General features: G+C 35.2%; 2 protein-coding genes across 2 annotated transcripts; both read left to right on the top strand.

Annotated features, from left to right (window-relative positions):
- Window positions 1-462: 462 nt before the first annotated feature.
- Window positions 463-13,822, top strand: LOC146164891 (uncharacterized). The gene is made up of 13 exons (XM_083381342.1): window positions 463-553; window positions 5,266-5,674; window positions 5,739-5,767; window positions 6,432-6,628; window positions 6,728-6,859; window positions 7,220-7,375; window positions 7,483-7,524; window positions 9,330-9,555; window positions 9,645-9,826; window positions 9,902-9,970; window positions 11,512-11,706; window positions 12,694-12,759; window positions 12,942-13,822. Exons 1-13 carry the CDS (start codon window positions 541-543, stop codon window positions 13,302-13,304), a joined length of 2,079 nt encoding a protein of 692 aa, XP_083237468.1. The 5' UTR covers window positions 463-540; the 3' UTR covers window positions 13,305-13,822.
- A 9,634-nt stretch (window positions 13,823-23,456) lies between these two features.
- LOC146164892 (caspase-3-like) lies at window positions 23,457-27,207 on the top strand. Its single transcript, XM_083380872.1, has 7 exons — window positions 23,457-23,599; window positions 23,671-23,767; window positions 23,995-24,138; window positions 24,324-24,368; window positions 26,291-26,380; window positions 26,567-26,673; window positions 27,166-27,207. Exons 1-7 carry the CDS (start codon window positions 23,558-23,560, stop codon window positions 27,205-27,207), a joined length of 567 nt encoding a protein of 188 aa, XP_083236998.1. The 5' UTR covers window positions 23,457-23,557.
- The last annotated feature ends 260 nt before the right edge of the window (window positions 27,208-27,467 follow it).

Here is a 27,467-nt window from a genome sequence, read left to right on the forward strand (position 1 = left end):
CAGATGATTTCTTAGTTAGTTAGGTTGTATGTTTATAAAGTATTATTTTATTTAGGACTAAGATTGAACACGCCTTTGAGTTTACTATTCGTGTTCATGAGGTGTGTCAGCAGAGCCAAGTGGTCCATCGAATTTTTTTTCAAATATATGGCCCATGGGACAAAAATGTTGATAATCGCTGTTCTAAACTATAGGCCGTACATTTTTAATGACCTTTTAGTTGTACTTTTTGTATTTATATGTTTTCTTTAAATTGTTTCTGTAATATTAAAAGGCTTAAATAAATTATTAAAAATCTAATAAAATAAAGTTGTTTTTATTTTTAATGGCGCGTCCAATCTTTAAACATCCATGCAACTTGTAAACATACGAACTTACTTTTGTGTTTGGCGTTTTTTGTATTTGTTGAAAGTCGACCGAGTTAATTTCGAAACCTAAATTATTTTTTTCATGATTTTCTAGGGAATAAATTACAATATTGGTCTTCTTAGAGACAACAGTAACTTTACCATTCGTCGTTAAAGTCGACTATCGTCAAAAATGGACCCTGAAGGTAAATGCACGTTTACGTTTTCTAATGTAGAAAAACTTTTAGCACTAAGCTATATATAAAATTACAGTTCTTTAACGCGTTCCGTCAAAAAATGTTTAAAATTTATCAAAATTATTTCAAGTTATGATCGATTAAAAATGCATATAAATCGTTTACAAAATTAAAAAAAGCTCTAATCAGCTTTTCAAAATTGCCATTCAGTTAAAAAAATACATTTTAACTGTATTATGTCTTTATTAGAGCAATATACGGTATACATAAGCTTGCGGAATTAACTATACCCCGGCCTTATATTTTATTGCATTAGAGACAGATCGTACTTCGTTTTTGCATTATAGTTGTTTATTTCTGATTAGGACAAATGTATTGAACAGTATTTGCTGTCTTTTTTCGCTTGTAATTTGCAATTATTCCATTTCCTATTTCGAATACTAGGACTTTCTTAATTTTCTGCAATTATTTTTACGTTGTATTTCAACTGTCTACACAACATTTTACTAAAATAACCAACTTGTTTTCTTTTGGCATTTTATAGTTTTCTCTTTTTAAAAAAACAAAAAAATTAACTAAGCATTTTTAGGAGTTTTGATTAAACCGGAAAAAATAAATGATTTGTGCTCAACCGGTAATCAGTAAAACATCTAACTAGTGCATTACTTCAAACAACAATATGCTGTTTAAACCATTTTATTTCTAATGAATCAAAATTTGGACATCATTTAATTTTGTAGGTCAACATTTCTTATGTTTTGGGGTGAAAACAATCGCTCCAGTGATTATAATAGTTTTGGTGATAGTATAACTTATAAACAGTGCTACACCTTAGTTTCAATGAATTGAAGCCGCCCATTTAAGCATTAATACTCTTCTTAGTTTTAAGTCTAGCACAAAAAGTGAAGAATATCCAATTGGTTTCCAGCCATAAAACCGAAAGTAGAACAACATAAACGTCGGAATAAAACACAGTTTGAAATACCCAAAAGAGGACTAACACGTATGAAGACGATCCAAACCTGTCGGAATATGACCTAAATTGCCAGAATAAGGCCTATACACCATTTCTAAACCCTACTTTCCAACCCTATGCTCATTAGCCTACAAACCGCGGCCAAAACAAACTGGGGCAAACAAACCGCGGCCAAAACAGCGGTGTTCCAACCACGTTAAACCTAGGGCGCCCAAACGACGAAACCAAAACGGTCGATGCCAGACCGAAAAAGTGGTTTGATACCCACACCCACAGTTTTGGACGTTATTTTGTCCATTTAGGCCTTATTCCAATGCTTTAAGGCCGTGGTCGGCAAACGCCGGTCCGCGGACCGGTACCGGTCCGCGAGGTGTAAGATTAAAATTTTGTTGAAAAACGAACTTAAATATCCTTATTTTGAGAAGCTGGTAAGAATATAGGAATTGGTAATGATGTGATACCAGTGTAATTTAAGAAAAAAACGTAAAATCCTAAAAGTTTTATTGAAATGAACCGCGGGCTGGGTTAAACTAAATTGTTTGGCTGGCCGGATGCCGCTCGCGGGTTTCAGTAAGTTCAATAATTCTTAGATGTGAGCATCTCTTTGCGGCAATAAATTTCCTTTCCTGAACTTTTGGTGTTTTTTCAAGGCCGGTCCGCGACAAAATTTTAGTTTTAAACCGGTCCGCAGTGCAAAAAAGGTTGCCGACCCCTGCTTTAAGGCTTAGTCAGACACGTTAAGGTCTTATTCAGACGATTTTAGACGTTATTCAAACGTAGATATTACTCCGTATTTTTCTTTTTATAGGGTTGCTCAATACTATGGTTTTAAACGTTAGCCTGCTCTATATATTGTTGCTTTGTAGGTCTTATTGTGTGTTTCAATCCATATCCATATGCAGCGTAAAATCTCAATGGGTATTTATTAAACCGGAAAATAAAAATGATATTGAACGAACTGCAACATTACTTATTTTTTTCGATTGTAAAGAAAACTTTGCCTTTCAGTAATTTAAAAAGACGGTTTTGTATACTTGCCTATACCCCCAAGGCTTTGATGCAAAATTCCAAGAGTGATTTTAGTCCTTTTTTTAAAGCGTATTTTTTTCAAGAGGCATAAAGTTTGCCAACCTCTGGTTGCATATTCCCTTTCAAAAAACCAAAATCCCCCTTTCAAATGACTAAAGAGAGTATATTAACTTCCTTTTAATGAAACTGTATTTCTTTTAAAATGCTTACACTCACGGTTGTTAGCTCAGAACATTTTATATCATTTTAGCAACTTCGCAAATGGATGGAATAACATCATTATTTAGTATTCGACTTGTGTTTTAATTGCGGATATTATATATAATACATTCTGATTTAATAGTCAAATATAGGATAAAAACGTTGAGCAGCCGAATATTATATAGGTCGAAGGTTGTTTTTGCTGAAGTTTTCTTTTGATTTTGCTTTATTCGGTATGTTTCAGGTAGAATTTAATTTAGAGTTTTATAGAAAAAGTAAAAGTCCGAGAAGTTTCATAATTTCGGATATGAAGTAGGGTGGTATGTAAATGTTTTGGGGTATGTCTTCGAAAATCTTAAAATATATACGACGTCATAATACAAGTTCTTATAGCTCTATACTCCTATCTAGTGGATTTCGTTGGTAATAACAAAAACTGGCTTAAGTCCAAGTTAACGGTTTTAAGAAAAAGCCATTTTAAGTTTTTTTCGTGTGTGTAAAAAAAGTTTTTACACATTTTGTTTGTTGACAAAACAGAATAATTTTAATATATAATATTAGGTACTATAAACATTAAAGTAGTCGTAGGAGTTAAATCTCTCATTGTTTAAAGCATTGGTAGAATATTCTATGTTAAAGTAGTACTATATAAAGTTAGGACAGTTTTTTTTATAATTGAATCATCCTGTTTTGTACGTTTGGTAAAGAAGTTACGTCACATTCCAACCGTTCACTAACTAAAAAAAAGACGAACACAAAATTCGGATAGCTGTAATGAATTGACACATACAACACTTTTAAGAAACGTGAAGTGGTTCACACTTTTAAGTAACTTAAATCTCGAGAACTGAAGAAGCTAAGGACACTTCTTGTAAAAATCGCGTAACCATTTCTTAAAAAAAAAAAAAAAAAAAAAAAAAAAATCGGAAAACAACGAACAATTTTACCCTAATTTCTTAAAATATTAAAAAGCTGGTTGAAGATTATACCAAGCTCGTCTATCTAAATCAGTGGTTATTACCCTTTTCCCGGCGCCCCTTTTAGACATTTCCGTAGTCTGGTGCCCCAAATGCAAAAGGGCTGTACTATAGATCAGTGGTTCATCCCAACCTTTTGGTTTTTGCAACCCCTTTTTCAGTGTTCGACAACCAACGCGACCCACCGATTTTGATGTTAGGTCGAAGACCACCTTTTTGATTTACATTAATAAAAACAATTAGACGAAAGTTATGCTTCGGCTAGCTATTAGAAAGGCGTAATGGTGACGTTATAAAAAACGGCCGCATGGTTTACTAAAGCAAATGCCATAAAAACAATTGTTAGACTGTCGGTTACCAGGTTATTCCTTCTACTGCTCAACTTATTGCTGATTTTTTATTTTTTATTTTTCGTTTATAAAACGGTACACGACACCACAGTCTTTTGGGAACCACTGATTCACGTGTTAAAACGAACAATGTTTTTTAAAGAAAAATGTATTTAGATGAAACTTGAATTGGACAAGACAAAAAATGTCAGTGTTTTTTAAACTTTCTTAGCTTGCTGCAAAGTAAAACTAAATCTTTGCGGCACAATTTCTAGAAAACAAAAATTTTATAACTGGAAAACCACCACTAATACATCGCAAGACAATAGGAAAATGGCTTTATATTATCATGTAACTGATGTATAGGCCTCCTGAGTCGGGACCGTAATCGGGTCGCGACGGAATGGGTTAATTTTGCCTTAGTCGGACTCGGGACTCGTATAACACTATACGTAAGGATACCCGGGTTCTATGTACGCATGCCTATACCAAATTCTAAACCGATATGGCCGCAAGCTGTAAAGGTGAAATAGTGAAAGGTATAATATTTTTCACCCACGATGTGTTGGTGCGGCTGGGTTGTATGATACTCTTATACTTGGTTTGCTATTCCACCCTCTTTTGGTTACGGGGATGGGTGAAATACAGGGCTGTGGTGAAGGAGCCACACACGCTACTTGTCGAGTCGGTTAATTAGGCTGGAGTCGGAATCGGGACTTGGGGATCGGATGGACATTGTGCTTTTAAGTCTCACGCTTGCCCGCGTGTCTATTTTATTTTAAAACAATAACAAAATTTTGCGGAGCATTTTCCAATATTTTGACGTACACTATAGTGTGCAGCAGCAAACAGTTCTGAATCACTGGTATAAGCGAAAGGCGAACAATATACACAATTAAACACTATCGGGACATATGTTACAAGGCGAATACACCAAGGAACAGCACGTAAACAAAGTTTTGAACCTTCACCACTGACAAAGACAAAAAATGCTGCTTCTAATGAATCATTCGTTGCATGACGAAAAACATCTTAATTCTGTTAATTCTGCTAAACTATACCGTGACATGGTAATGTTACAAATAACATTACCGGGATCTCCATTTTTTACGGTTAGCCTGATTGTTGAGGACCGGTAGTAGGGTTATTCATTTGCTAAAATCCTGCATACTTTAATCAATTAGTCATTTTAAGTTATATTTTTTAAAGAAAATGAGGACCTTCGGATATCACTTGTGTTTGAAACATCGCAAAGTGGCAAGAAACGTTTGCAGTTAGACATCGAAAATGTAGACGTAGAAGGTATTAAGAGATATCTTCAGAATATGGTGAGTTGGCGAAACCTCGAAAATAAGGCTAAAGAGTTGATACGGAAAGGAGGTCTTGCAGCAATTTCGTACTGTGCCATGTATGTACTTGGTTATGTGCCCGGTGCTTTTGAGTATGGTAGCGTTGGTTTTATTATCGAAGTTCCGAAATCTGAAGTGCCATCGGAGATCGAAGCCGTGCGGTCTGGATGGATGACATCCAACATTCAGACTGTTATTGACTCAATGTACGAAGAAATCGAGGATATATTCCCTAATGGGGAACGTGCGACGATTGTTTCTGTTAGCAGGTAAAGTAAATGCATTTCACTAAAATTTAATACGCATTAAAACTGCTTATGTTTTATTTTGTAGCCCAACAGTGAAGACATGGTTAGCAAACCGTGAGTTGTCATTTTACTATATTTATGTTACTTTAGTTTAGTTTTTCAGTTGCCCTAAATGCATGTTATTGCCAATACTTTTGCACAGAAAATATCCAGTAGTATAAACAAGTCCTTATAAAATTATTTACGGAATAAGTTTTCCAAGTCATAAGTTAGCAATTTAATTGGCTTTCAGGTGTAACGTGATTTAATATTTTTGTATTCCTGGTATATATACAATTAGGTAACACAAAAAACATCTTGCCGGTGGAGACCAAGATGTTGACATGAACAATAGGATATATTTCCAGCCACTCTTGCAAAAACACAATAAGAGGATAAATACTTTGGGAATAGTGCAAAACTGTTCCTTGTTCTTGTAATTCGGGGCCTAACAGAATTCGGGCCCTAACAGAGCTGTATTAGTAGAATGAACCACTCATATTATAGGTGCATTCTTTGGAACTTGCAACGTGCAAAAAATACGATTGTGTTTTTACAATTTTGACCCCTCTAAGGGTGTTTTTGTGTAGAACAGAAGCAAGTAAAACCAAAAACAATATTGGCTTTTTTAACCCTTATGGCGGCATTCGTTAAACAGTAACTGCAAATGTCTTACAATTTGGACTGCCGACATATCCCAAAACAAATATATAGAATAACTGTATCTTGTTGGTTTTAGTGGAAGGTTTGAAAGTGATGGATGTGGAAAACGGAAAGCTATGTCTTGACGAACGTGTGTTAGACCAGATATTTTCTCCCGATGCTGTTCAGAATTTTCCAGTGGTTATTTTATCTCTTGCCGGTGCTCAGCGAACAGGAAAATCGTTTTTACTGAATCTGCTTACTCGCTATTTTCATTTCCTTTCAGTTGGAAAGGTAAGGTTTTTATTTGATATTTAAAAATGAATAATATGCTGATGGCTAGACGAACAATGATAAATGGTAGTTCTACTTTTGGTACTTTATTAATATTAGGTTGAAGCATGGTGCGACGGCGATGATGCCATCAAATCCGTGTTTAAGTTTGGGGGTGGTTCTGAACCGATAACCACAGGAATTCGTATTACAAACAAACCATTGTGGATACCAGGACCAAACAACAGAAAAGTCAGTATGGAATTTACAACAAAACTTACCACTAATATCTCGGCTAAGCGACGATTAAACATTTATGTACTCGTCGTTTAATTAATCTGATAAACATGTATATAAACGTTTAAAAAAACATGGGGCTATTTATTTGGAGCAAGCCTAATTTACGTAGGAATTTTCTTTGCAAGGAGTTACAGATTCATTTGACTAAATTTTACCTCGTAATAGAATATTAGATAACCGTCATTTACGCAATCAATGCCCTAAGCAAATTTATTTTTCTATCTTTCTTTTTGCTTGGTTTTATCCTTCTACTTCGATTTGTTTTTAAATTTTTAGAATTTTGTTATTAACTTTGAGTTTTACTTTGGTTAGGTTGCTCTGTTTCTGATGGACACGCAGGGGGTGTTTCATGTCCAAGATGAACAATCGACAATGAATCAGCTCTTTGCGCTAAATGGACTTCTTAGCAGTTGTGAAACTTTTAACGTTAAAGGATTGGTGGAATTATCCCTTTTTCAAGCATTTCAGGTGCCAAGCATAATTTTAAATTGTCAGAATTAAAATCAAAATTAATATAGTTATTTATGCAGTCAATTTAGAAAAACGAAAACCTTCATCGATTTAATTTGTTTCAGAAATTTGTTGAGTATTCTCGAAAGTTTTCTCTTGACAGAAAGGTAAGAATAACACTACGTAACAGTATTTAAAACTACGTAACACTATTAAAGTCTTATTTTTGATGTCCTTTAGTCATTTCGGGGAATATTATGTTTGTTTTTGCGTATGATAAACGCTTTTTGAGATAATCACACTTCTAGTTTTTGTATGATTTAACCTGAGTTTTTACGTATGTATAATCTCAGACTGCTTATTTCAACTCGTTTTGTAATCTCCTGTTAGCTTTATTTGAACACATCAATAACAAAATTATTTTTTTTTTACCTTTTTTTGTAAAAAAACATGTAAACACCAATCTGTTCTCTAAACCAGAAACAGTTCCATTAGCGGAGTATTTTGGTTTCTTTATTTTGGTTTCTTTCCTACGATATTTAAAAAATAGATTTAGATAAAGAAAGTAGATCAAAATAAAGTATATAAAATGAGGTTTTTATTACATGTCAAGTGTCATGCTTATGTAGTTTGTAATCAGTGTTTTCACTAACTCTTTGTAAATTGGGTATTTATTTATTTTTTTTAAAGTAAACGATCCTGCGATTCAAGAGACTCGGAAACATATAGGGTAAAAAGCTTCAAAGACAGTGATAAGATTACAAAAAAAAAAAAATTTTTACACTTTCTTATTCTCTCATCGGATTGTGTAAATCAAACTTTAATTTTCCGAACGATTTTTTACCGTTTTTTTACCGGTTCGTCTAAGCCAGTGGTTCGCAAACTGTGGGACAAGGCCACCAAAACATTTTCAATGGGCCACAGAGCCATTTGAACAGATTCTACTGCTTTTCATAATGTAGATATCATGCGCTTTGTTTTGAAAAACAATAAATATTTAGCATCAAAGGTCATTGTCTTCTAACAATGGGTTTTAGCTGCTGTGTTGGAGATAGCAGTTCAAAGTGGGTAAGTAGCAATGTTGCCAACCTAGCGTTTTACAAACAAAAGGGCTTATTTTTTTGCGTTTTTTTAATTTGTGGGTTGCTTGTTTTCGGGCTTGTTTTTTATTGCGTTTTTTGGGCTTGTATTTTTATAGAAAATGTTTGTGTCCAAATTTAGAGCACGTTGTGAGCCACGAATCGTTATTAAATAGAAATTTGGGCCACAGACCAAAAAAGTTTGGAAACCCCTGGTCTAATCACATAACCCGTTTACGCAAACACTTACTGTCAGTTAACGATTGATGATAGAAAAAACTACTCTAATGAAAGATTCCACACTCATGTCTTCAATAACTGTGATAAAGCCCTTCTGAAGCTGCTTTTCGGGTAACGATTATGACTTACGTATAATTAGTACACCGAATGCCATCGCAGACTCATCGAATTTGTTGATGAATCATGTAAGCAAAAAAAACTATTTAAAATTTTGCAAGAAAAATAAACAAAATTTTCAAAAGAACATCTGTATCTTTCCAAGCGTTTATATTTTACCCCAAACTTAGCGACGAGCGGTTTTTTTAAATTGCAGTTGTATATTTAGTTACCGTTTTTTCAATTCGCATTTTAAAGTTGTAAGACACTAATAGAATAAATTTTCTACTATAATATTTCGCCATTTCTAAATACGTATAATCTTATTCTCATATTTATGACCGCAAGATAACATTTAAAACATTCGCTTCCCGAATTTCATAAACTGCCCTACCTATCAGTTACGCACCTTTTTAAAATATGACTCAATGAGTAGCAAAGTACCTGAATTTCGAAAAACCTTGCAAATTTGTAAAGTTGCTAATAGCTATAACTTCACCAATAGTCCAGTACACCGGATACACTGAAACGAATATAACATAACTTGTTTTGTGTAGCCGCGAATATTCTTATTTCGTGATTGGGCAAATAAGAACGAATACGGCTTCGAACACGGAAAAGAGTATTTGAAGAATGAGATAGAAAAAGCTCGGACACATTATCCACAACTTGCTGAAGACCTTACCGCTATATTTGATTCCATGAGAAAGCCCTGCTTGTTAATGCCCGAACCATCAAACAATGTTCGGCATTATACGAACGATGCTACAATGAACTTAAAAGGTACGTAATAAACGTGTTGTGTTTATAAAAGCATAAATGTATTTGTTTATAAAAGCTTGGTCGGTAATCGCATATATTTTGGTAAACAGACTGTGGTGAAGATTTTTTGAAATACACCCAGAAACTGGGAGAAGAACTGCATTCTCTAATAAAGACGATAGGTCCGGATTCGAAAACATCTTCGTTAAAAGGAATAAAAGAGACGTTTTGGGGATTTCAATGGCATCTTACGGAAAACGAAAATACAGACATACCACGTAGTCTCGAAAGGGTTTGTATAAAAATGTATAATACCTTTTACAAAAAAATGTAAATATAGAACTAAACACAAATTATAATTTTGCAGACAAATTTGGATCTTCAGTTATTATTTTTACACTTAAGCTTGAGGAACGAAGTGCGGTCAGATCTTCAGGTAGTTTAATGTTCAATACTATGAGATTTAGCCATATTTTTGACAATTGTAAAATACTGCTGCTGTATGGTGTGCGTATAGACAAGTTAGACTCTGTTTTAATTAAATACTGGCCCTCTGGTATGATTTGTTGCCAATATGGAGCTTCTAAAATGTTTTGGTTCTATGCCGTACTGATGGCTTCCTGCACTGCTAAAGCCTTTACAAGATTTTTCTGCCCCTGTATATATAAGTAATTCATTGACAAACAAAATTCAACTATAAAATGTATTTTATAAACGTGTGTTTATTGCCTAAATGGTTAATCCTGTGCTGGGTTTCATAAAAACTTCGTTGAAGAGGTGCAAATTCGCATTCGGGCTTTTAACATGCACAACATTTCAAACGCAAGGAAACGTTGTCCGGTGAGTTCGCTGATGCTGATATTCACCACTGGTTCGCTTTATATGTCTCATCGATCCTAACCATTAACTCCTAGTACTTTGATCCTTATAGGCACAAATTCAATACAGCATTATATACCAGAAAGGGAAACACACAATAAGACAAAAAAAGCAGCAATGCCTAAATCAGAAAAATCTATAAAACCATAGTATTAGGACCAACGACATAATAAAGTCAAATACGCAGTAATATACACGCTACAATAAAAACTTAGTCTTCTGAATAAAACCTTAATCTGTCAAAATATACGTACTAAATTTATCTGAACCTGGCCTCAATGACGGAAATAACACCTGAAATGGTAGGTAGAGGGTATTGGACGATCGGGGGCCATGGGTCTTGCATCTACCGTTTTGGTGTCGACATTTGGACGCCCTAGTTTGACCGGCGCCGTCGGGCACCGCTGTTTTGGCACCGGATATTTTTACCCTGTTTGGGGTGATTGGTGGGTAATGCGTGGGGTTAAAAATGGGTAAGGGGTTACCATTTTTAAGAGTGTTGGTCTGATTCTGGCCTTTTAGGTCTTATTCCGGTGGGTTTAGTACTTAGGCCTATTCCTATTTAGACTGTACAACGGCTATTAGGTAATAGGTATTAGTTCTATTTTGGTCTATTAGGGTATTAGTCCTATTTTTATACGTTTATAGCTTAACCCGTTTATACTAGTAAAAAGTGTTGTAAATAAGTAATTTTGAAATAAGTTAAGACCCAGTCAATTCATTTGAAAAATAACTTAAGTCCAAGGCAAGTCATTTGCAAAAATAACAAGTCAAGTCCCAGTCAAGTCATTATGAGAGAAGTAATCTACGCGATTTTCCCCTTTCCTAGTATTAAGTCGACGAGAAGCAAAGCAAAATTTAAAATTGAAATATAGGCTTTGCCACAGCAAGGAATTTTATCGATATATGGTCTAGCACAAATGAGATGCTATACAATATGGAGAAATCTGTATGACGCTTTTCACAAGGTACTTAAACGAATAGTGAATTAATTAAAACAAATAATTGTTATAATACTGAAAAGTCCAGATGATGCTTCACCTTTACCACAAGGAAATTTAACGTATATAGTGAATTAATTTATTGACTTAAATTTAGACGGAAGTGTCAAAAAGGGATTATGACGAGAAGATCATAGAACAACATCTTAAACTTGTTGCCGAAAAAACTCTTTCGATGTTTAAACAAACTGCAAGAAAGTATACTGAAGATGAAGTTCTGATCGAAGACCGTTACTTTCTTTTGAAGAGAGAAGTGGACCTCGAGGTTATTTTGTTCACTGGTGAAAAGAAGGTAGGTTGGCGAATCTAAATGTTATTAGGTTTGGTAGTTTACTTTAAAAAATATTGCAATCCATTTAAAATGTTAATCTTTAAATATATATTTTTTGCAGAATAAAAAGTTTTGATCAATATTTAGATTTATTTTATTTAATCCACCGTTTTTTGATGGGCAAGACGTAACAAAATGAATGTAAATTTCCGTTTTGTTTCAAAAAACCCGCTTTATGTGATCGTCAAAATGGGCCCTAAAAGGCGACCACATAGGTTAAACAGGCCTAGCGCACGAATCTCAGGTGCAGTGCACTTTTTTTAGGAGGGGAGGATATTACAAATTCTGTCAAATATGACATCATAACGTTATGTCATAACGCGACGTCACATAGTTGCGATAAAAAGGTGGCGTCACAAAGTTACATCATAAACTTATCGCTTAAAGACGTAAGAAACTTAAGCCTTAAGAACTTAAGCTACAACTTAACACAGTTCGTTTATATTATGTGAAGTTTCACTTTAGACAAGTGTTACTTTTAATTCAAAAGCTGTATTACGAAAGATTGTTTCGATTTGCAAAGCGAAAACACCGCTGTTATATTGTTTTTGAATTTATGTATAATTAAAATGGGGGAAAACTGCGTTCTTTAGGAGGCATGGTGACGTTTCCTCCTTGGGTGCACCCTGCTTAGGTTTGTTTTTAAATATATTATCATGGAAAAGCCTTGAAATATAAAGGCCTCCGATTTAGATGTTTAAATCGAAAATTACCAAACCTATTAAAACGCATTGTTTATGTACGACTTTTTTATTCCAATTTACCCCTGGACTTTTTCTACGAAAATTGTGAAAAATAATAATAATGGTGAAATGTTTTTTGTTTGAAATGCTAAAACGTGTATCAGAATAATAAATATAGTAAAACCCTTTAAAGGCCCTTTCCGCCTCTAAAGTGAGATATTAGGCCCATGTCAAAATAAAACTCAAATTGTTTAAAATGTTATAGTTGGACAACGAAAAGGAGAGACTGTTGGAAGAATGCAAATACCGCTACAAAGCAGCTATGGATGTCGTAAGTTAATAAAATAATGAACTTTGTCAATATAGAATTAGTAAGATATTATGACATTTGTTTTAAAAAAAATTATATTTTTGTCGATTTATAAGAAAGCATTTCGTTACGAAAAGTCATGTTATTTAAACTCGATAAAATTAAAATGGAGATAGGAGATTGACCTTTAATCCTGGTTTTAGTTACTCTCTAATGCAAGCGTGTCGCAACCGATGAAGTGCCATATGGATTATCAAGAGCGTCTGATGAAGTTTGTTCAACAGAAAAAGGCGGATTTGGGAGACGACCACTTTTCCGATATAATGTGCCGCCTGCCTATGGTTATTAATGCAGAATACTGGGTTTACGTTGAGCCACGTTGCAAAGTCGCCGAGGCCATATTCACCAGTGAAGTCACTGAGCATTTTAAACAAATCTCTGCAAACCTTCTGCTTAGCCAGGCGAATAAAGTCTGTCGACATGTCCGTGGAGTTCCCAAATACCTGGCAAAAGTATTTAAGGTGTCAGAGGTTTGCATCGGACAAGATATAATATTGTCAGAATGACTTGATTCGAGAAAATATAATGTGTAAATTGTCACGAATCATTTCATTGTAAAAGTGTGATTTCCTATAGTGTTTGGCTTGGGTGGCGCACGCAATAAATTGTTTTGGAAAACCGTTATAGGCGACCAAATCAAGTAACTTTTACTAATATTCGGGATACGTCGGATTTTGACTTTTAAAACGCAAGAAAAATAGCTTGAAAAAGCATCAATAAATGTGTGTTAGTGTTAAAACATTTTAAATTTCCATTGCGCTAAACTAATACTGCTAAAAGTCTCCCTAACTGAGCAACAAGAGTTCCATCACCTTTTTACAAGCCTTTTCTTGTACAGATCGTTTTAAGTTGTTGTGTAACTTTGTGTGCTGTAGTAGTATGTGTTGTGTGGCATCATAAATCGCGTAGCCGTAGAATAACTAGAATTTGTAAAACTAATTATACCCTATTACAATGCGTTGTTTATACAATTGATTTCTTAGAATAAAATGGTTTACCCCAAACGTTTCAAATGGTGTTTATAAGTGCCTAAAAATACAGACTGAATCGAAAATTCATTTTTCTTCAGCGCAGTGAATCAAACTGTCGTGAAACCAGGTGACTGATGACTGATGTGCATTGTGTTAAAGCGAGCCAATGCTAGATAAGCCGCCGCCTGTACCGGTAATAAAACAAAACAGTCATAAACGAACACGAAGGCAGCCAATCTGATCAATCTTTCGCCTTTACGTAAAAGATTTTGGTGCAATAATCTTGGCGAAGTTTCGTGATTTTTTAAAACTGGTTAAAATCTTTTTGTAAAACTGATCCTGAGAAAACTTATAACAGTGGCAATTTCGACACAAATTAACCATCGCCTGTCCGATTAACTCGTTCCAGTCATGCACATCCTGCTTCCAAGTATTTTGTACCAACGCGGAAAATATTATTGCAGCCTTAATTCTTGCTTGTATTAAAGTTAGTGTAAAATTCATGCCAATTTTGTTACCACTGTAAAAACAACTATAGTTTATTGCGACAACCAGAAAATTAGAGAACGATTTTTATAATAAAATTGTACAAAATATCGCAGCAATTTTAACAAAAATCTAAAAACATTGTTTAGGTTTCCATTTAGTTGTTAACTATATCTGTTGGCCCACTATTTCTCTACAAGCTACCATGGCCATGTTGAAGGGTGGTACACCCAGGCCCACTGCAAGGGGGTAAACATGAATATTAAGGTGCCACATGAAAGGTTGCCAGGTGCGTAGAATGGAAAACCATTATTAAATAAAAATTGCATGTACAGTACAATCTTAAACTTTATTTTTATTTCTTCATGTTTATCTGCTTGCATATTGTATTAAGCAAGCAATGCTTTAAATATAACGGGGCCTATGTAAAAAAAAAATTAACAATACCTTCATACCGCAAAATGTGCCCCGTAAGTCACAAGCTTTGTCCGGGAAGTAAAAAAGAGGCCGGGAATAGACTCAAATAGTGTTGCCAGAAAGCACTGAGGATTAAAATTGCGAAAAGGTTAACTCAATTTACATAATTAAGTTTCTAGTATGGTTGATTAAAAATAAATGATGAAAAACGTGCTAAACAGGATAACAACTATAGAAGTATAACGATTGTAAGACGATGATCCGATGATGAGATCCGTGTTGAGTTCAACTTTCAGTTTCGCAAAACAGCCGATCCGACTAATTTCAATGGCTTAAAATCGGATTAAAATCTTTAACTTTTTCGGTTTTATCCTAAGCTCATAGAATGCTTTCGCGAATTATTTATTCATAAGTGTATACACCAGTGGTCGGCAAACTGTGGGCCGCGGCCCAAATGTGGGCAGCACAGCCATTTTTAGTGGGCCGCGAGTTACTTTTAAATAGCTTAGTGTTATCATGTAGCTGTGGGCCGCGTGATAATCGTACATTCGTATACACCATAAATAAAATGCAAAACTAGGGTAGTTGAATTTAGTAATACTAACCCTGACACCACCCGAACCTAAACGCAAACCCCAACCCTAGTCTTAATATGTTGCGACATTTTTAAAATTATATCACTGCGCGAAAAACCCACCTTGGTTTCCATGATGAAATAGTTGCTTTTTTAAAATTTCATGTTGAAGACGTGCGTCCTAAACGCAATGTATAAAATAAAAAAACGTATGATTTAGTTGCCTAAAGTTATTTTTTACTGGCGTCGATTTTTAGAAATTCGCACTTCTGTTCACGTATATACGATTAAGCAAAATTACATCGCCCGATTAGCAAAATTGTATCTCCCAATTATCCTATAATTACCGCGAGTATAGAATAACGTAACTGCCCAAACCATATTCTGTAAAAGGGGTCGGCAACCTATTGCCTGAGCGCCGGATCCAGCCAGACACCAATCTAATAAAGAGGCAAAATAATGCTCACTAACTGACGATTATACAATAACGTGTCGGGTATCGCAACGTATTTATTAAGTTGACGTCGATTTACTCGACTGTTGGTTGTGAGATCAAGTTACATTACAGATCCGCGACAGATCCGCGAAGTAACATACGTTAGCCTAAGAATCGGCCGGTTGCACACAGCCCTGAAATTCCTGTTCCCGTTTTTGCGTCCCTGCCAGTTTTGATTTCGGATAAAGCTGTGATGTTGGATGTAGTGGAAGACGAAGATGGCAATACTAGCAACTGCAATAACACAGACTCTTCAACATCTTCACAAAGACGAAGTAAGCCGTTTACTCAAGATCAGATAAACGACATAGTTTGTGATCATTTTGTGATTCTGGGCCTTTTTCTATATTTTATGGCTATTTTAATTACCTAAAAGCTTAAATGTTTTGCGCTTCGCGCGAATCTGATTTACAACTACATCTGCTATGTTTGCGTTTTAAGGAAATCTGTTGCGTCTAACAGTTAACTCTAAATGCATAACCTGGGAATAACAACAATGGAACTTGACCAAGTAAGCCAGTGGTCGGCAAACTGTGGGCCGCGGCCCAAATGTGGGCCGCGAGTTACTTTTGAATAGCTTAGTGTTATCATGTAGCTGTGGGCCGCGTGATAATCGTACATTCATTGCACTTTATTTTAAAAGTTGGCGTGGCATAGAGTTTTTATATTGGCTTAACTTGGAAAGGCCCCACGTGACAAATGTGGTCCTGAGAGCCTGTCGAACTATGTTTTTGTTAACTTTAACCATATGTAAACGCAAAATTTTTCGCGCTTCGCGTGTACCGTATTGTTTTCGTTTAATAATATGTTTTACATTATAACATGATAGCGTTTTGCCATCAAGTCGCCGTGTAATATTTTTACTTTAAATCAAATATCCTGTATCCGCCACTGTTTTCGTAGTAGTTTTACGTAGTGGGCCTTCAATAGCCCTAAAAGGAATACTTTTTGGGCTATTGGCCGCGACAATAAAAGTTTGCCGACCACTGAAGTAAGCAGTGGCGTAGCCATCTGGAAATTTTTTTTGAGGGGGGGGGGGGGGCAAAAACTGTTTTGTTTGGCTTTTACCATTTTATTAACTGCCGTAACGAACACAAATAACAATGCTAGCAAACCGTTTTGATCAGCAACTGACTGAAGGTTAACGCAATACTCAAAAAACAGTCAAAGAGCAAAAACTGACTGAAAGTAACTACATTAATGTATAGCGAACGTAATATTAACTACATCGTTTGTGACGCAACAGTGCGTGCCAATTAAAGGTGTGGAGTGCCTGTGATCGACTGTTACGGTACTGCTCATAAATGCTACAAAACAAATTGATAAGAGTAAAATATTTATAAATCTTGGGTGCGGGGCATAGCTCCTGTGCCGTAAATCAAGTGAGTAAATCTGATTTGCATTTTAATACGCTTCGCAAGAATTCATTCAGTCTTTTATGAATGTAGCCTCAAGAGTTTGTAGCATTTTGCTCCATATTGTTACCAGTGAAGTGCGGTGAGGTTCCTAGATGGTGAGGCACACACCTTTTTTCGAGTCATGTTTTTCTTTAACAACCACAACACACACAATCACGGTTTCATGTTCCCACTTACTATTTTATTTCGATGCCGATACCCGATGCTTTGGACAAAATCTATCCCGAACCAAGCCGATACCACATGACGTCATAGTTTGGTTGAACTAATCAAAACCGATCAAATTGATGAGTACAATGGTAATGATTTTTAGGGCATTTTACCGAAATTTGCCCTTGCGTTATAAAGCTTATTTTTCTTTGATTTTTATCGCAATTATTTCTGCGAGTAATTTACCTATTTAAGAAGATATTTTATGTTAGATCAAAAAACACGTCTGAACTGCACAAACTTTCGGTACCCATAAGCCGAGTAACAGACGAGTGCCAATACTATTAGGCCTACTTGTCATCGGGTATCGGCTCCGATCCGATATTATCGGATATAGCTACTGTTAAGTTACTCTTGTTCCAACGTTGCCTATTTAGGCTAAATAAAGAACAAATTATGCCTATTTAACCTCTACCAGTTTTGACTACAGCGACATGCAACCACTGTCGTCGTTTAAGGCTAAATAAAGAACAAATTATGCCTATTTAACCTCTACCAGTTTTGACTACAGCGACATGCAACCACTGTCGTCGTTTAACTCTTTTCCACTTTTTATAGTCACACCAGGGTATTATAATTTAGAGAGTTTACCGCAAATATTGTACGCCTTTTTATGCATTCATAATGCTGCGGACAAAGCTACACTTTTCTGTCTGATCTTTAAAACATAAAAAACAATAATAGCTAGTGCATATTTTACGTCGTTCTGTTAAAACTAGCTGTTCAGTTATATCAGTGTTTCTCAACCTTTTTTACACTAGTGCCCCCTTGGGCTCAATATTGTTTCATATCGAACGCCCACAAGGGGGCGGTACCGCCCACGTTGGGAACCTCTGAGTTATATCATAGAGCACTAATACTAGAGAGGTAACTGATTGTTCACTCAAGCGTGAAATCAATCATAACTTTTCTTGTTTAGCAAAAAATACATATTTTTTAAAACAATAAGGTAATAAACAACTTTATTCTTTCGAATAAAGTTTTAGTTTTGCAAAAATTAAACAAATAAAGAATCGCGACACCTTTTTATTCGACCAGCCTCTGCAGATTGGTCACGCTTGGATGAAGCGTTGCCACGTGACCATTTTTACTTGATTTTGCTGGTAATTGCATAGGACGTTTTAAAATTTTCTCAAAGTTTTCTCTAATAAATAAAAAGCAACCCCCCGGTAGTTATTTTTTTGGATATAAAACATACCTTAAGATGAATACAGAAGAAGTAACGTGCCTAGAGAAGGAAATTGACCTGATTGTCATCGAAATTGATCAAGAGACTGGGGCTAACAGTGCAAAATGTTCAGGTCATCCTGGTGCTACCACAACTGATGTATCACCTCAAGAAGTGGAAAAAATTTATTCTATAGCTGCAAAAATGGCTAAAAATGTAATGATAGATGTACCAGACGTATGTACTGATGTCTGCAGATTGTATATCCAATCAACTATAGAGGAATTTATACTTAACCCCAAACCAGAATTGCTGTACAAAAAATATGCGCAAGTTTGCAAAAATGCATGCGACTGCTCAGTTCTTGATCAAAATCTTCGATGCCATTATTGTAAATCAAGAAGAAAAGGCCAAGCACGCGGTGGCAGGTGTTACTACACGTGAAACAGGTAAAGCTGTTTTTTGCACATGTGTTATTATATGTAGATGCTAAAATTGTACAAATTTATTTCAGAAATTTTGGAGTATGTTGGTAGATGCGTAATGCGAAAAGCTTTTGTTAAATATGGAAAAGCAGTCCCTGATCTTCTGAATGGATTTTGCCAAGATGCACCTCAGGGAGTGTTTTCCATGTCAATGCAAAAACCTGGATGTATGTTACTCTACCCTTCTACCAGAATGTTAGGACTACTTTTGAGAGTCTACTACTTGCACAATAGAGAAATAGCTAATAAAGTGAAAGATATTAATTTTTTTAACATTTATAAACAACTGAACACTGACCCATTTTACAATCGATTTGTTGAAACACAAAGTACCAAATTCGACACTTGTCAAACAAAAACAGAGGAAGTAGTAAGATATATAATGCATCTTTTTATTAAAGTCCTTGGACATAATTTTGCTAAACACTTACTTCAAAAGTACACGAAACAGTCAGCAAAACTTACACGTGGCTTAAGAGGGGACCTTAAAGTTCCCAAAAAATAAAGCATTTGTTTCAACATTGTACGTTTTATGTGTTTGTAACTCGAGTATAGTAAATGCAGCAATATTTTATTTATTTTCTAATCTCTGGTGTTTGGGAAGAGGTTCATCACATACTGATCTCCAAGCATTGAGTTTACCATAAGTAGTGTTCCCACCCTTGATTTTTTTAACACACTTGCGTTGCGAAAGCGCAGATACTCCATATCCAACTTGAGAAATGTCAGGGTTGGTATTGCGTCGCATGTAAGCCCTCTACAAAAAATTGCATCGTTTATTATATATTTTAATTGCACACACAATTACCTACCAAATTGCCAAAAAAAGCTTCAAGAACATCTTGAGTCAACATGCACAAGCACACATAATCCATTCCATTGCATAACAACCTTTTAGTCAAAAAAATAATATTTTTTGTAGTAAAAAAGAGACCCTCAGGAGTAGGTTTGGCCAAAATTCTCTTGTGTTCCCCAGGATGTTTGTTATTAACTTCATCCTACAAAAAGTACCTAATGTTATTAGAAGTACTGTATCATTATACTCAATAACTAAGTGGAGTACAAACTTTCCAATCTAATAGATATTTAAAAAAACGTCTTGGAGCCAAACAAGTCTGGAATCTGCAACTGTACGGATTGGATCCCTTGCATTGCATGTCACTATTTGAAACCACCTGTAAAAAAACATTTAATAATACTGTCAACCACAAACCATTACACAAAGTAAATACTCACTTGTCAAATAGTAAAACAAATTCTGATGTTCCTTCGGATATTTTAACATCCTGAAGAAGTGCCTGGCCAACTGACCAACTCAAAACCTCTTTAGCAAATGAAACTCGCATCTAAAAGGATACAACCTCTTTAGCGCAACATAAATAAAATTAAAATTGATCTTCAGCCTAATTTTAAAAACAAACCTTATTATAAGAATTTAAATTCATATTTGTTTCTGATAGTTTAGTTTTATGCAAATGGCGACTCTTTTCAATTTTGTGTAGCAATTGTATATGTGTCCACAGTATGTCATGTCCATTTTTGTGCATATACTTTCTCCCACCTGCTTTTGAGGCATACAGCGAGTTGCATTCAGTCTAAACAAAAATAGTTGTATTTTAGCTGCAATTTAACATACTCATTGCTTTTGGCATTTGTTACATACCTTTAGGAGATGGCTTGTATCACTGCAAAGAAGTATTGGCTCATCATTGTAGGGATTTGGAGCTGAATATATGCTATTGTGTTCAGGTTGTCGTCCACTAATCAATTCAAAAAATTTCCGGTTAATGCTTGCCCCATCTGCTACTACTGCACGAACATGAACATTTTCTTTTTCACATATTCCAACTGCTTCCCAAAACATTGACACTAGTTGGAATGCTGGAGTTGTTGTTGTAGGCCACCAAGAAAGTGGCATTGAAATTTCCTTTTTAAAAGAGCGCACATAGAACACTAAATAATAATAAAAAACATGTTATTCACTAATTCATAATGACAAAAAAATATTCTAAATATTTACTGCAGATATGTGATGCTATAGTTTCTTCACAAGCTCTGTGACCATAATCTGTAAATCCAACCAATTTTCCATACTGGTAAACCAAATTTTCCTTTACTGCATGCCAAAATGAGTAAAAATTAGCTTTTTAAGATTTAAAAAACACAAAACTTAGAAAAGTACTTTTCATTTCATCAATAGTAATGAATGCATCAACAGGTCTAGTTAGCTTTGCTAGTTCCAAAAATATTTGTTTGTTTATGCCGGCTGAACCCGTTCCAGAGATCCTAAAATAATAAACCAATTATGGTATCTACTATACAGTTTAATTTTTAAAAAAATACCTATAATGGCGTAAAGTCTTTGCTGATGGAAGTACAAGTACTCCAGTCGTTGATAGATGTCTGTACGCAGCTGGAGATCGAGCATAAAGTTCAATTGCCCATCTGATAACATCAGGGTGATATCGATGACCCTTTATTGTTCGGTTTGCATTGTTGTGTTGCAAAAAACATTTTTTGCCATGCATTCATTTCTCCCACTTCTTTTTTAATTAAGTCCTATAAATCATTTAACGTTTGATTTCATGCTTTTATAAATCTTAATGATACAGATCATTTTAGGAAACACAGAAGTGTTTTACCCCTATATCAGCATGAAGATCTTCAGTCACTACTACACCATTCTCGTAACTTTCATCTGGCACATCTGTTTTTGTTGCATATTTCCGGTTATATGCTGTCTTTACATCATACCTCATACAGTTAATGCAGTTTTCCCCGAATTTTACTACATAAATACATTCTAAAAATATTTACAGTGTAAGAACAACACAACAAATGTTTTACCGTAAACATCACAGTTTGGAGATCTAATAATCTTTTCTGATGCCAAGTGGTTTTCTTCCCACCATTGAAGTACTTGTATAGATGTATTTTTTGTTGCCTGATTTACACCTTTGCATATGCTCATTTCTTCAAGCTTAACTGTACAAGTTGTAACATTGTTGTTTGCAAATAAGTGTCATTCAAAACTTTAGTTATTTTAAGATAATACGCTGTTAAATGTCATACCCAGGAAAGAATTTAGGGTGGAATATTTAATGTCCAGCTTGGGAGAAACCAATCTCCACCCATGATATGCAATCCAATTTACTTCAATTGATGGTGATATACAGACACTGAACAAAATCATTAAAATAAATTAAGTATGCGGTGAAATGCCCAGTTACAAATTCAGTGGACCTCACAAACCTAACACTGGGATGAATGTAAGTTTTTTCATGAAGTTCAATAAAAAAACATTCCTGTCGTGTTGTAAAAGACCATTTACCTAAAATAATACTGCAAATAAACTTATATATTTGGGAGGTTTAAATTTACCTACCTCTAAATGCTTAATCTTAGCTGAAGGAGGCTGTCTGTCTGTTGGTGGTTTTCTGGCTGACTAAGATTAATAAAAAATTAAAAGTTATAGACTACAACATTCAGATGCACTTACAAAATATATTTCGTTATAAAACTTACCTTTTCTTTATTGCAATGAGATTTTGTAGGCAGGAGCAATGTTGGAAGTGCTCCAATCGCTAATCGTTTTCTTGTTGCATGTGCAATAATTTTCTCTTTTTCAAAATGGGCTTCACAAATCGCCGCCCTGAATATATTATCATTTTCTTAAAACGAGCACTTATATACAGAAAAACAGCAACCTACGTTTCCTTATGTAACATGTGTTTAATTTTGTCATTTTGGCAAGGATCTCTAAACTGCAAAATGAAATGACGCAAGCTTGTCCTGTGCGCTTTTTCCTCTTCATGTTTTGCCAAATCTGGTCTTCCTATGGCAAACAAAGACCTAACAAACTTTGATCGGTTTGTATAATTGCACCCCGGAATGCAACAGTGTGTCATGTTCACTTTTTTATCCACTGCTGTATCAAGCGACATTGGAAAAGGTCGAATCTTACCCGGTTCATCCAAGCGTGACCGATCTGCCGATATTCACGAGTGTCGCCTCTAGTATTAGTGCTCTATGGTTATATGTTTTAAAGTTTAATGCAATTTTTTATAAAGCGTGTTATTTTAATGCTTTGCATAAGTTTTTTTATCAGCTTTAGCACTAACACTAGCATTATCAAACGAAATTTTTTTTCTTCCTAGATGCACAGTTATGTGAAATTTCATTGTTCAGGTTTACAGCATCTCCCACCAAACCAAAGGTCGGTTTCTGATTATTGAAAACAATTTGGAAACCGAAAGCGATAAACTTTGCCATCTTCTGGGCTACAAAGAAGGCGCGGCGCTGGTCTAGAATCCTACCACAGTTCTAAAATCAACGCACAAAATTTGAGTTAGGGTGCGGGTTAGCGTTCGGGTGTGGGTGGGTCAAGTATTATTATATTCTTTGTTTAATAATAATACTTGACCCACCTTAACCCAAACGCTAACCCGCACCCTAACCCAAATGGTGTTTCGTTGTGGTAGGATTCTAGACCAGCGCCGAAGGCGCTAAACGACTTAAAACATTATGGAAATAGATGGGATGTGAGGTAAAGATGAAACAAAATCTCAGCAGACCGGTGAGTATTTGTTTTATTTTTCGAGTAACTTACCGCAGCAGTCTACGAGACCCTATACTTTCTCGTTCAAGGCTATGTTGAATGAAGTAGAAAAATTTTCTACCGACGAACAGCACGCTACATCGGATTACTGCGTTCTGATTATACTCAGCCATGGCACAACATCAGGTAAAGGAATTTGTCAGTCCTCTATGTCGCGCAGAACTTTCATCGCAACAAAAATGTGGCTTAAACTCCACTCAAACAATTTGCGACCTTGCTCGCCAAAGTAAATACTTAGTGCGTCTCTACTAGAAGGACAACTTAATTTGTCTTTGTTTCCCTTACAGCAGCACGATTATTGCAAATACAAAATAAATAAACACTTAATCGTTATTATTTAAAACAAACTTTAGGAAATGGACAGGAATTTGTCTTGGGGGTTGGATGGCCAAATGAAGGCATTTTACTGAAGAAGATCATTGGTAAATTTGACGGCGACAAAAATCAACATCTTGTGGGAAAACCCAAGCTAATCATCTTTCAATGCTGCAGAGGAAGTAGGTTATGTATCAAAGCTTATAATTGTGACATTTTGTAGTAATGCGCGAATATTTTGTAGTAAAACACGAATGTTTTACATTCGTGATGTGTACATTCATCACAATATGTTTTTTTCTTGTATTGCATTTGTTCAAATGGATGCAAAATGTATACTCTTTATCACTTTATGATTTTTTAATAGACCAATTCAACCTTCCAGTTCCTATCCAAGTGGAAAGCAATGTTGGTAAGCATCTTATAATGTGGGGCATTTTAGACCTCTTTAGGTAAGGGAGACTGGGGATGAACTGAACGTTTTTTCTTTAATTGTCTATAACAGTGGTTCTCAACCTATCATGCCTCGTGGCCCCCTTTGAAAGTTTTTTAATCCTAGTGGCCCCCTAGATTAAAAAATATATCTAGAATTGTGTTTAACGTGTTTTCACTTATTTTATTTCACCACGTTAATAAAAACACTTCGATTGAACGAAAGCCGATGAATAAATACATTTAAAATCCAAAATCAGGTAACGTCGCTTCCTGGTCGAATCGTATTCTTATGGCAAAAATAACATTGACATCACCATTCCTTCTTTGGGGATGCTTTTTATCGCAATGATTTCTAAGTTTTGACGGTAGTAATCATGCATTTGACATCGCTAGTTTTTCGACATTTGATAAAACAAAACCTTGCTTATTCTTCGTGTTAAAACGTATTTTTAATAGTAAACTTTTCTGAAAGTATGTGCAATTCAACTCTTAGCTCTGTTGAGCTTGCTTTGACTACTTAACGCAATTAACGCAAAATTTTATCAATGGAACAACAACAATCATTTTGTGAAAAAAACGTTAACATCCTTGTATTAGTTTTGCTGTCATTTCAACTTGCCGTTTACAAATTAATAAAATGCTGGCTAAACTTCCAAAAAAGAACTGAGGAAACTAAAAAAAAACAAATGTTGGTTGTATGTGACGTAACAATGATTGACAATTAGGCGAGCAGATCAAGAATTGCAAGCTTGAGGTATAAAAAAAAAATGTGTTATAGGTCAAAGAAGGTTTAACACTACAAGTTTGAGTTTAACTAAAAAAATTAATATTAGTGACACGGGTTTTGCCATACCACAATATTGGTACAGACCTGTGCTCGTGGCCCCCCAATGACCGTCCCGTGTCCCCCCAGGGGGGCCGAGGGCCACGGTTGAGAAACCCTGGTCTATAACTTAAAACATGTACGTCTGACGTCTGTGTTAAAATTACATTACTAAAAGGCCAATTTTCTGCCTAAAAATGTTATGATTATAATTATTTTAAATAAACCAGAAACGCATAGAAATGATCCAGTATAAAGGAATCAAATATCCGAATTTTGTTCGGACATGCTTGGGGTTATTTTGAAGCCCTTGCCTGTGACGTAAAACACATTTTAATCATTTAACAAACCAACAGTACAGAAACGATTTATTTTAACTCTTTCTTTTAACTTTAACTCTTAGAACTTTTACTCTCTTAACTCTAACTCTTGGAACTTTAAATCTCTTTACTCTAACTCTTGGAACTGTAACCCTCCCTTACTTTCAGTCTAACTCTTGAAACTTTAACATTCTTTACTCTAATCTAACCCTTGGAACTTTTGTTGACCTTTTACAACTTAAATTTTCTGGTGAAACCAATCTGCTGACAAAAGAGTAACATAGCTTTGAAGAAGACAGGGGCTTGTTATATCACAAAGCCTTATTGCGAAATGCCTTGATGCATGGCGTAGACAGGAATCCACAAATTGATTTACGTACAAAAATATAGATAAACAATTCAATTGAAAAAAATGTTTATAAAAGGCACTTAATTTCAATCCAAGTCATTTGACTCAATGACTTAGATCTAAGTCAAGGGATTTTTCCAAATGACTTAAGTAGAATCAAGTTATTTGAAACAATGAATTAACAAGCCATTACAACAGTTATATTCAGTAATTGTTTACAAACTACACTTAATAAGCATTTTAAAAAGCTAGATAAAAGGAATACCGCACAACATTCCGAAATAGTTCAAACAGAAAATATATTTTTACTTTTTTCATTAATAAATTGTTAACATAGCATAAGATATATTGATTATATTATATGTCTGGAATATACCTATTTGCTTGGCAAACACAATGTGTTGCAGATATTGCCGCAGCAAGACTCTATGGAAGGCATGACCCGAGCGTTATCCCAACAAAGTGTGACACGATGATCGTTTATGCCACCCACAAAGGTATTTTCCTATTGTACAATTTTCTATATTCTTATGTATACACATGGTGTTAATACTAAGTAAAGTTCTAAAAAATTGACAATTTCACTGATGCAAAAAACTATGACTCAAGTGAAAAATTTGTAAATATAACTTACTAGATTGAAAATAATTTGAAGCTTTACAATTTGCGTTTCTTTTTTAAAGATAATCTCGCATTTGTCAATGAATCGGGCTCATGGCTCGCGAATGCACTGGTCGAAGTTTTCAAGGATAACGCGCATGACACTCATGTTGGGGACATGATGATTGAGGTAGGTTGATAAAGTATCTTAATGAAAAAAAATGCTATGTTTGGGGCAGTGGTTGGAATCTCACCCAGGCTAGTTGTTTTTCTATACTGTCCTTGCTTGTACTACAATGCTGATCAGGCTGACTGGTTTAGGTAAGCCTCCCCAAAGGCATCTTGTGTACTATATATAGGTTCCGTTATCGTTGGTCAATATGACTCCAGAAAGGCTTGATCACAGAATACACATTGTGTATATGTATATGTATGTTTTAGTTGTATTTATACCAGTGTTACTTAAATGTGTTAATCCAGTATACTACTAGCACCTTTTAGTTAAAACGGTTTTTACAGGTATGCCATGGTAATTTTTAAATGGCCTGCTGCGTTCTTTGACTTGTGGCGAGCAACGTATTTGTAGCCCCCATTGGATGTGGGCAATCGAACAGGTGCCCAACATGTAGAATATTTGCTTTACTAATAGAAACTATTGTTTGTAACTTTCTATTTGATTAAGGTAACTTGTTCCCTGTGGATGTGGTTTATTGAGTTTGAATAAGATCACGCTTTTGTTTCCTACACCTCACCTAACTTACCATAACCAATACCACAAAAAATATGTTAAAATGTTTACCTATCGTAATGCGCAGTTCCCAGCACATGTTCTTCCTATAGTGGTGACAGGTTGCCATAGAGGACTGGGTTCAGAAATTCCCCGCCTTCTTCTTGGCCAATGGGAAGTATCGAGCCACAACCATTACATTACTTTTACACTTACTTTCCCTCAGTTCCGTTCACCATTGGTGGATTAAAAAATGT

This window comes from Ascidiella aspersa, chromosome 2 (assembly GCF_963924565.1).
Source record: "Ascidiella aspersa chromosome 2, kaAscAspe10.2, whole genome shotgun sequence".
NCBI classification, from domain to species: Eukaryota; Metazoa; Chordata; class Ascidiacea; order Phlebobranchia; family Ascidiidae; genus Ascidiella; species Ascidiella aspersa.

What these genes read in the sequence shown, in the direction of transcription:
- LOC146164891 (XM_083381342.1), top strand. An exon ending in CAGGACCAAACAACAGAAAA is followed by an intron (nt 6,860 to 7,219) that starts GTCAGTATGGAA and finishes TACTTTGGTTAG; the next exon opens with GTTGCTCTGTTTCTGATGGA. An exon ending in TACCACGTAGTCTCGAAAGG is followed by an intron (nt 9,827 to 9,901) that starts GTTTGTATAAAA and finishes ATAATTTTGCAG; the next exon opens with ACAAATTTGGATCTTCAGTT.
- LOC146164892 (XM_083380872.1), top strand. Translation starts at nt 23,558, where the DNA reads ATGGGATGTGAGGTAAAGATGAAACAAAATCTCAGCAGACCG. An exon ending in CAGCCATGGCACAACATCAG is followed by an intron (nt 23,768 to 23,994) that starts GTAAAGGAATTT and finishes AACAAACTTTAG; the next exon opens with GAAATGGACAGGAATTTGTC. An exon ending in TTGGGGACATGATGATTGAG is followed by an intron (nt 26,674 to 27,165) that starts GTAGGTTGATAA and finishes TATTTGATTAAG; the next exon opens with GTAACTTGTTCCCTGTGGAT.